Raw genomic sequence first — 8,975 nt, 5'->3', positions numbered from 1 at the left:
GTGTTGTGTGTGTGTGTGTTTGAGGGGTAGTTATCTGGGTTTGTGTGTTGGTCTGCTTGTGTATGCGTTTTGGGGAGCTGTATGAGTGTACATTATTGATGTTAACGATCGATAAAAACTGGTTTCATTCATTGAATTGAATGTTATTACACTGTACTGCTTATTGGGTCCTTGAGTTCCATTTAACTCTTTTTTATTCAGTGAAAATGTACGTATTTCTGAAATCAATCAATTAATCAGAAATATTAGAAAACTTGTTTCTTCCTGACTCTACTTTGGAGCAAACTTGCAATGATGAGATTTCTTTGCCAGTTCATTGTTAAATGCACTTTCACACTATTAAAACATGCCAAAGGTTTTCATAAAAAAAAGGTGGATTGCTTGTCTCCTTACCAGAACTGGAGGGCATTAAAACTAATTAAAAATCTTCCTCAGAAATACCATTTCAAAGCATCCTTCGCAAAGCGAGAAGAAAGGCCCCTGCTCTGCTAATCAGTTAGCATGGACAGGATCCCTCCAAAACAAGACAAGATGGAGGAGTAAGGTGGACCCCACTAGAGACCGTTTCCACTTTGAAATATTTTTGGAAGTTTTATTACACCCACCTATAAAGAATTATATCCTTATAATATGACACTCGATCCCATTCAATTGAACAGGTTGGCTGTGTGCTATAACTAGTAACTAAGCTGTAGTTTGAAGTTTATAACCAGCGGCTATGCCTAGGTCTGGAAATATAATTCTGCAAGGGCTCATGCCAGATTCCCTGTTTACGTTTACATTACCTGTTCACTGTTTTCTGTAACACTCTGTTAACATACCAGAAGAATATGTATTTTTTCACTTTTTGAAGAAGTATACTCGACAAACGCAATTCAGTTTGATAAAGGTTCTACATCCTGTGCAAAGTAAGCAACCTAATCTGTTAAGCCTTGCCAATTAGTGCTCTTCCAGGTTCCTGGGTCGCCATGGTCAACCTGAGGGCGCAATCAATAGGACTTGAAAAGGTTTTCTTGGCGATCAGACCTTCCAACATATTAAGTAGGGTGATGGGGGGAGGAGTGGGGGGCCGCCACAGAAGCAAAGGCCCCATGCTCGATTCAAATGAGCGCAACATGCAATCACCTGAGCCGAATGGAGTCCAAGAAATGCATTTTTAAGAGTCACATAGAACATCCCTTATTTCACACCCTATAGAAGTGCATCGCGCAAGTGGACGACTTTATGCACTGTTCCATGTCCAACGCATCTAATGCATGATTCATATTCCCCTGGTACTGTGTGTGTGTGTGTGTGTGTGTGTGTTTGTGTGTATGTGTATGTGTGTGTGTGTGTGTGTGTGTGTGTGTGTGTGTGTGCGTGTGTGTGTGTGTGAACGCGCAGTGTATGATTGCCTAGTTTTCACAAACGCAAGCTACCATTAGCTATACCGTAACGTAATAGTCACAACCAACCCGAAGCATATGTAACTTTGCACGCGCACATACAGACACAAACACACACACACACACACACACACACACACACACACACACACACACACACACACACACACACACACACACACACACACAAATGATGATGCTACTCCAAATTACAGCAGACAGACATACCCCCAATATATCCCGACAAAGAAAGGTGCACCCCGATAAATTGAGAGAAGCAACAGGCACAATAGCCAATGATTACCAGGCATGGTCTATTAGTGTGCTCTGACTAGGGTCATTGAAACAAGAATAGGATAGCTTCCCCTCCACTCTCATTTCATGCCGTCCATCATCAAAAAGCTTTGTGAGCGCCTCATTGCTGCCTTCAATTTCAACACAGAAAAAAACAATCACAAAAAAGCATCTTGCTGTATCAAGGTGCATCCGGTCCGAAAGATACACAGCCCCTTCTAATACACTTTATCAACATGGACTCAAAGCAGGGTTTTTATCTCTAGCCCAAATGTCAGGTGCTCACTTGCATGGATGCTTTCTCTCCATCTCTCTCTTTATCGCTCTCTGTATCTCTCTCTCTTTCTCTCTTGTTCTCTCTCTCTTGTTCTCTCCTCTCTCTCTCTCTCTCTCTTCTCTTCTCTCTCTCTCTCTCTCTCTCTCTCTCTCTCTCTCTCTCTCTCTCTCTCGAGTGTGAGAGGAGCTAGCTGTTAGCACATATACATACAGCTGTCAGGTAAGTGAAGGGCAACGAAAATGGAGACTCTCTAGGTTTCTATATAGAGACATATGGATAGCCAGCATCATCATCGTCATCATCATCACACCACATATTATGGAGAAAGCGTCATTTTCAAAGCTGTGTAAGTGAACACAAAAAAATTGAATGTGATGAACTATTGTCAGACATTACTAAAAAAGAGAAAAAGAACAATCTCGAAGACAGCTTGGAGAATAGGCTTAAGTGTTGACCCCAAACACTGCAGTTTGTTTGCACACATTATTCATCTGAGAGATTGTGTGTGTGTGTGTGTGTGTGTGTGTGTGTGTGTGTGTGTGTGTGTGTGTGTGTGTGTGTGTGTGTGTGTGTGTGTGTGTGTGTGTGTGTGTGTGTGTGTGTGTGTGTGTGTGTGGTTGTGTGTGTGTGCGCTTATTATATCAAAGATGAACGAAGGTGGTTGTGTCTAACCTTACAACATATTTTAATTCTGACCATAAAATGTATTTCAAAAAAGGCAAACGAATTAAGCATTATAAATATGTAATTACACATTTTGGATAACAATAATTGTACTGAGAACACTTTTAGAAAAATAGTAAAAAGGCAATATTTGTATGGTATTTGCGAATTTCTTTTGAGCCTAATTGTAAGGTGCATGAAAACTGATAATGGGCTTCTGTCTCGCAAAGCTATTGGCACACTCAATTTAAACTTTATTTCCTCCATCTAGCTTTATTAAAACTTTCCTTATCAAAATAGGCCCACTTTTGTGGGTTAGGTTAAACGACATACCTTGTATGTAAATTAATGAAAATAAAAATAAACCAAACGGCTATCATTGTCCCTTTTGCTATGTTAAGGGTAATGGGGAGTAGCCTACATATAAATGACGCTGCAATGCCAGTTTTTTGGCAATAATTAACTTGAACAGTCATTATTTATTAAAGAAACTTAATAATGTTTTTTGGGCAGATTAAAAGCCACAAAAAAAGCCAAAACATAATGGTATGACCGCAAGTCTTATAATGAGTATAATAATGGCATGGCTTTAATAATATTAATAATAAAAAATAATAATAATAGGCCAAATAATAACAAAGATATAATAATTATTAATAACAATGATAATAAAATCATTTCAATAATTATTTGAATGATGATATAACTCATTAAATCTATATGTCCTGGCGTAGGAAAAGTATTTAAATCCTCAAGGCTTAGTTAAAAAATGTAGCCTATTGCGCACATACACCAAGGCGATACTTCAAACCGTTTTAGTAAGGCTTTTAGTAGGTTCATTGCTTTTAAATATTTTCTATGACAGACAAGCTCTCAGAAATCTCATTTGAACGATGCTGTCCCATCGACCTTGCGTTCCATCTCCATTTTCGTCTCAATGAAACAATAATAAAAATGCACTCCAAATAGGTCCCATTGACAAATTAATTCTTCAGGAATTGCTAGCACACTTCAAGTTATTTATTGTTAACGTTCAATTGGTTTGAAACATATACAGCAGCCATCACGCATTTTTCCTTTTAACTTACAAAAGAATAAATGAAACATAAAAGTGGACGCAATACGAATAGTGTAGTACAGTTAAACGCATTTTTCTTTGTTAGCCAAATATACAGTTCCTACATTATTTAAGTCTAAATGAATACATTAGTTTACAATATTAATAAGATAAAATGTCAGGTTATCACCGCAAAGGAGTAGTGGCTTAGTATACTTTAAAAACTTCAATCCTGGTTCCACCCATAGCACCCCTCCATCCCAAGACCCCCAGACCCCCCTCCCAATCCCCCGTCCCAGTCCCCCATCCCAGTCCCCACTCAAGTGAAAGCAGCATTCTTGTCGATAAACCACATATAGACTAACGTCTAAAACACCATAAGGAAGTCCATAACATGGATTTGGAGAGAAAAAAAAAGGTCCAGAAACGACGTCACTCGTTTCAAGGGCAGCCATTTCGTGTAATGTTCCAAAATAGACTCCCTCCTCCTCTCCAAAATGTCAAGAAAACGTGCCCTGATCAGCTGGTGCGCCTGTTGCGCCGTTGTCCATTCAACCACCACAAAAAGTGTCCCCCCCAATGGTCTCACTGTGGTATATCAACATGATATATTGAGCTCATCATCCAGCAGGTTAACATATAGAAAAAAAACACGTAAAAAGGACTGATTGTTGTACAGGTCCTACCACGTTCTGCCATACAGGAGGTTTGAGCTGACCATGTTGCTGGTGTAATCTACAGCAGAGCTGTCCATCTGAGCCATGCTCAGTTGGCTGTGCAGTGAGGGAGGACTGGGGGACATGTCTAAGTCCTGGGCCTGCTGCACCAACACGTTGACGTTCTGCTGGTTCTGCTGGTGCTGGTTGATGCTGTTAGTGGACGAGGCGAGTCCGAGTCCGATCCCCGAACCGTTCTGTTGTGTGCTGCTGCTGTTGCTGCTGCTGCTGCTGCTGTGCTGCTGTTGCTGCTGCTGCTGCTGCTGCTGCTGCTGCTGTTGCTGTTGTTGCTGTTGTTGTTGTTGTTGTTGTTGGCCCGGTGTCGGTGTGTTGGAGCCGTTCTGGCACGGTTTGCCGTCCTTTACGAGCACGGGCACTGCCACGCGCCTCGGGGACTGCGACTGCTGGCACAGGCTGCTGCTGTCCTGCTGCTGCAGCTGCTGGGCCGCCTTGTCTTTGGCCTGCCGCTTCATTTTGTAGCGGTGGTTCTGGAACCAGATCTTCACCTGGGTCGGCGTCAGATGGATCATGCTGGCCAGATGCTCCCGCTCCGGCGCCGACAGGTATTTCTGTTGCTTAAATCTCCTCTCGAGCTCGTACACCTGGGCCTGCGAGAAAAGCACGCGGCGTTTCCTCCTGGGCGCCGCGTGGATGGCTGGCATGGATTTGGAGGCGTCGGACATCCCTGTGAGGCTCCCCATCCCGGCCATGTTCATACCTGTGGAAGGTCCCATGTATCTAGAAACTTAAACATATACACACGGTCGTTCAATAAGCAGGTGTAAAGGCGTCCCTTTTCTTGATGATTATGATTATAGATTAGTATTGAGTGTTTTTTAATTTGAAAGTTTACTATAGCCTAGGGAGTTTTGGCTCCAGTAAATAAGGCTGGAAAATAACAATACTGATGATATAAACACTCATGATAATGATAGTCATAATAATAATGTTATTATTATTGTTATTATTATTAATAATAATAATAATAATACGAATAATAATAATTTGTATTATTCTTATAATTGTAATAATATTGACTCGATGGTTCAGCTATATATCATATCAAATACATGAGATCTCCCAAAAATACCCGAATTCGTTTTTACTAATGCGTATTAAACGTAATAAAACCAATAAATCAATAATATGATCAGTGGTATAAATATAAAAATCGGCAAAAAATACACAGTCCATTAAAAGAACTGTTAAGATTTCTCCAACACAGAACTTTAACACACAAAAAAAAAACTCAAAATACACCCAAAAGATAACGAAAATGTGGAAATAAATCGAAATCAGAAGCACTCACTGGTGGAGTATCTGGGGTCTGGGTTGGCGCCATACCAGCCCGTCGCCGCCGCGCTGTTCCGCATGCTCTCCTGGTACGACGGCAGGTCCCCCATGTTGCCTATGCTGCCGTTACAGTATCCCCCCATGGCTCCGTGCGAGAACTGGGACACCGCGTGGGGCATGTGGTAGGCGGTCGCCACGGTGGCGTTGTGGCCCATGGAGTGCTGCTGCATGCCTGCCTGAGACACCTGCGGCTGCCGGTAAGCTCCGAGTGGAGAGGTTAGGTTCCCTGCGCCGTCCATGCCACTAAACTTCTTGTAGGTCTCCTCGATAGGACTCAAAATATCTGTCACTGAGAAAGGCGTTGTATGCTTTGGGCTCAACGACATGGTTCAGTAAGCAGGTAGGGTTTTTTTGTTGAGAGCAGATGAACCGCGTGTTGTTCTATCAGCTCTCTCCTTGTGGATGTCTACGTAGGAGAGTGCTTGTAGTGCGCCTGAGATACTATTGATCGCCTTGGAGAAGGAGGCGAGCCCAGGGCGCTCTTAGCTCGGGTTTATTGTAGTCAGGAGCCAGGTTTACGACAAACACGGTGGGCGGAGCAAGCGTCCTAAATGAGCAAACAATTGGCATTGGTATTTTGGGGGAATAATTGATGAAATTGCAATTTCCCTCATTGGAAGGGTTTTGCATGAAAAAATGTATCTCGAGGTGTGTGTTAGCTCCCATACATGTTCCCATTTTTATATACGTCAGATGTGAACGTTCATGAGATCAACAAATTGATAAACTGTTAAACACATAGCATAAGCTGTGGCCACCTGATCTGAGAACAGGGACTATTCTCGTCGGTGCGGGGAATTCCACTCTTTGTGCAAACTTTGAGAGCCCTTTGCGACAGACATAAGAGCCGCAGAGAAGCATCGTGTGACACAATGAAGTTGTACGACTAAGTCGTTATGTTTCTTAAGCATGATGCTGCCCACCAGGGAGAAAGAGTCAAGGCCGAATCATCTCGGTGACAGAATCGTGAAAAGGCACTATACATCCTAACCATTTGCCAATAAGATAAAATGACTTATAGCCTCAGTGGTTCCGCGCCTTTGACTTTAATGTGCATCACTCAATTACTATCAACACCTTTTGCGGACCAGCTCTTAAAACTATAAAAGATGGATAAATACATATGCAGTTGCTGAGAAAAGAGTGCAAGCGCCCCCCTTATTCACATTTATGAGTGCAAGAAGGCCATGGCCAGTGGGAAACAGCTCAAAGAAAAGATCAGTAATGCTGCGGTGACTTTATTTGGCAAACACAAATCAACCGAGATGGAAAATGATGGAATGCACAAACGACCATGTTTTGAAATAAACATGCAATAATACTGTATTTACTTCTACATTTATTTTCCATTATCTATATAATTGTTCCCTATTTCTAGAATAAAGTCACAAGTACCGCCTGCAGTACGCTCGCTTACCACCAGTGTTACGCGTACCCTGCACGTTGAAAAGCCGTATTTTCACCTATCAGACTTTCAATGAATGGCCGAAGTCTGGTGGCCACCGAGCTCAGATCTGAGTGAGCGTTTGGGCGTTACACTTTCTTGCTTCATAGGTTACGCCCAATCATGTGGCTCGAGTTGGAGGTCTGTACGTGCGTAATTGGCGGACGCCAATTACGCTCGTACAGCAAAATAACTCTGTGTGTAGACTGAAAAAAGTGTAGACTGGCAACCGTACCAATACACTCATTAAAATCCCCATTCTGAAAGCTTCATCCACTCTCGTTAAGGGGGATTTCTTCGATACAATATCTCCGAAATAAAATACTGGAAACAAGGTGTAACTCCGCCCCTTGCAGGTCTTGTTTTCCGGCCAAGGCTCTGAGCCGTCTGTCCCCAGAAATTCTGCTAATTCACAGTACGTCTGCCGGGTCCAAGATTAGAAAAACACAGGCCTAGGCTACATTATTTATTCCAGAGCTTGTGTGATCAAAACGACCAATTTACAATATGTAGGCCTGTCGTCATTTTTATCCTTCGACCAAAGCCACATGCTCACACAAAACCAATACAGACCTACTTTTCTTCAGCTATTGAGCTACACTCATAAGTAATCATTGATGATTATGGAAAATCAATTGAAATATGATATAATATAGAGCTTAATGATAAACATCGTTTAGTTTAACAATTATAACCTATACACTATTGGACCGTCGACATGCATCATAGACCGTGGGATGTGTTTGTTTAGTAGAATTAGCGACGTGAATATAGTCTGCGCCGGCTCTGCACTGCTGCTTGACCTGCCTTCTTAATCTCTGAGCAAATTCCCTGGCGCCGGTTGGAAGACAACAGGTTGTCAAAGTAGGATCAAATCAGATACACATGGGGAGACGCCAACGGTAAAGAGTGCTATAGCAATACACCATTTGTCTTCGACCTGTGAAAATGTCAAAGTTGAATAATGCCAACACTTTTAATTTGAATTCATAGTGTATTGACAACAATCGATAAGCAAATTCTGATCATAGTGACAATATTGATGATGATGATTGGTTATTTAGATTTATTTTTTTGAGGGTCGCCGTACTATAGGCCTACGTGCTAAACCATGATATGAGATCCAAATTGCCAATGTACAACATTTTCCTCAGATGTTATTTACGCCAGACTTCGATTTGTTGATGATGCCCCTTTGTTCAAGAAGAAAACGTGCGCCCGCATTAACCTGCTAATGAAATGGAGCATGGCATAGCAGCAGCTATAGGCCCGTCTTAATTGAGCAAATGAAGATGTGGCCTGTTATCAATTAGTTATACGCAATAGCATGCGATGTGTGCGTAAAAAGCTTTCCCTTGTTTTAAGTTATTTTGGTTTTTGCACATTCCAGCAGCATACACAAATATTTTCTTGCTCGGTCACATCCTGAAGCATTCTGTGAAAAGCGAAAACACAATGCAAGCATCGAACTCTTCAGGATGCCGAATTCTCAAAAAATAAATTGTGCCTTGGTTGAGCCAAACCTAATTGAGTTGAAAAAAAGCCAAGACAAAATAAACAAAAAAAAACATGTTTCGACAAGAGGCTATCATAGAAAATACAAGATGCAGTCCAAAAATATAATAATCTGGCTTTAAGTAAGATTATTCTTACCCGAGCAATTTGCAATTTTATAGATTTTCTGTGCGTCTTTTCCAACTTTGGGCCACAACGCATGCTTTTGCCACCCGAAACTAGAAAGCCAGGCCTCGGCCTCAGACCTCTAGCGTTATGTAAATGACGCAAA

At 41.8% G+C, this 8,975-nt stretch overlaps 1 protein-coding gene across 2 annotated transcripts; it reads right to left on the bottom strand.

The window, feature by feature from the left end:
- Positions 1-3,983: 3,983 nt before the first annotated feature.
- nkx2.4a (NK2 homeobox 4a) lies at positions 3,984-6,255 on the bottom strand. Of its 2 annotated transcripts, none has more exons than XM_030355800.1 (2): positions 5,702-6,255; positions 3,984-5,110 (listed from the first exon to the last, which is right to left on the bottom strand). In XM_030355800.1, exons 1-2 carry the CDS (start codon positions 6,069-6,071, stop codon positions 4,359-4,361), a joined length of 1,122 nt encoding a protein of 373 aa, XP_030211660.1. In that variant the 5' UTR covers positions 6,072-6,255; the 3' UTR covers positions 3,984-4,358. The 2 variants fall into 2 exon arrangements, with proteins under 2 accessions (XP_030211660.1, XP_030211659.1); XM_030355799.1 differs by having other exon boundaries at positions 3,984-5,137; positions 5,702-6,252.
- Positions 6,256-8,975: the final 2,720 nt, after the last annotated feature.

This window comes from Gadus morhua, chromosome 5 (genome assembly GCF_902167405.1).
Source record: "Gadus morhua chromosome 5, gadMor3.0, whole genome shotgun sequence".
In the NCBI taxonomy this organism is placed as follows: domain Eukaryota; kingdom Metazoa; phylum Chordata; class Actinopteri; order Gadiformes; family Gadidae; genus Gadus; species Gadus morhua.
The sequence above is the reverse complement of the archived record's forward strand: the minus strand, read 5'-3'. Positions and strand labels throughout refer to the sequence as shown.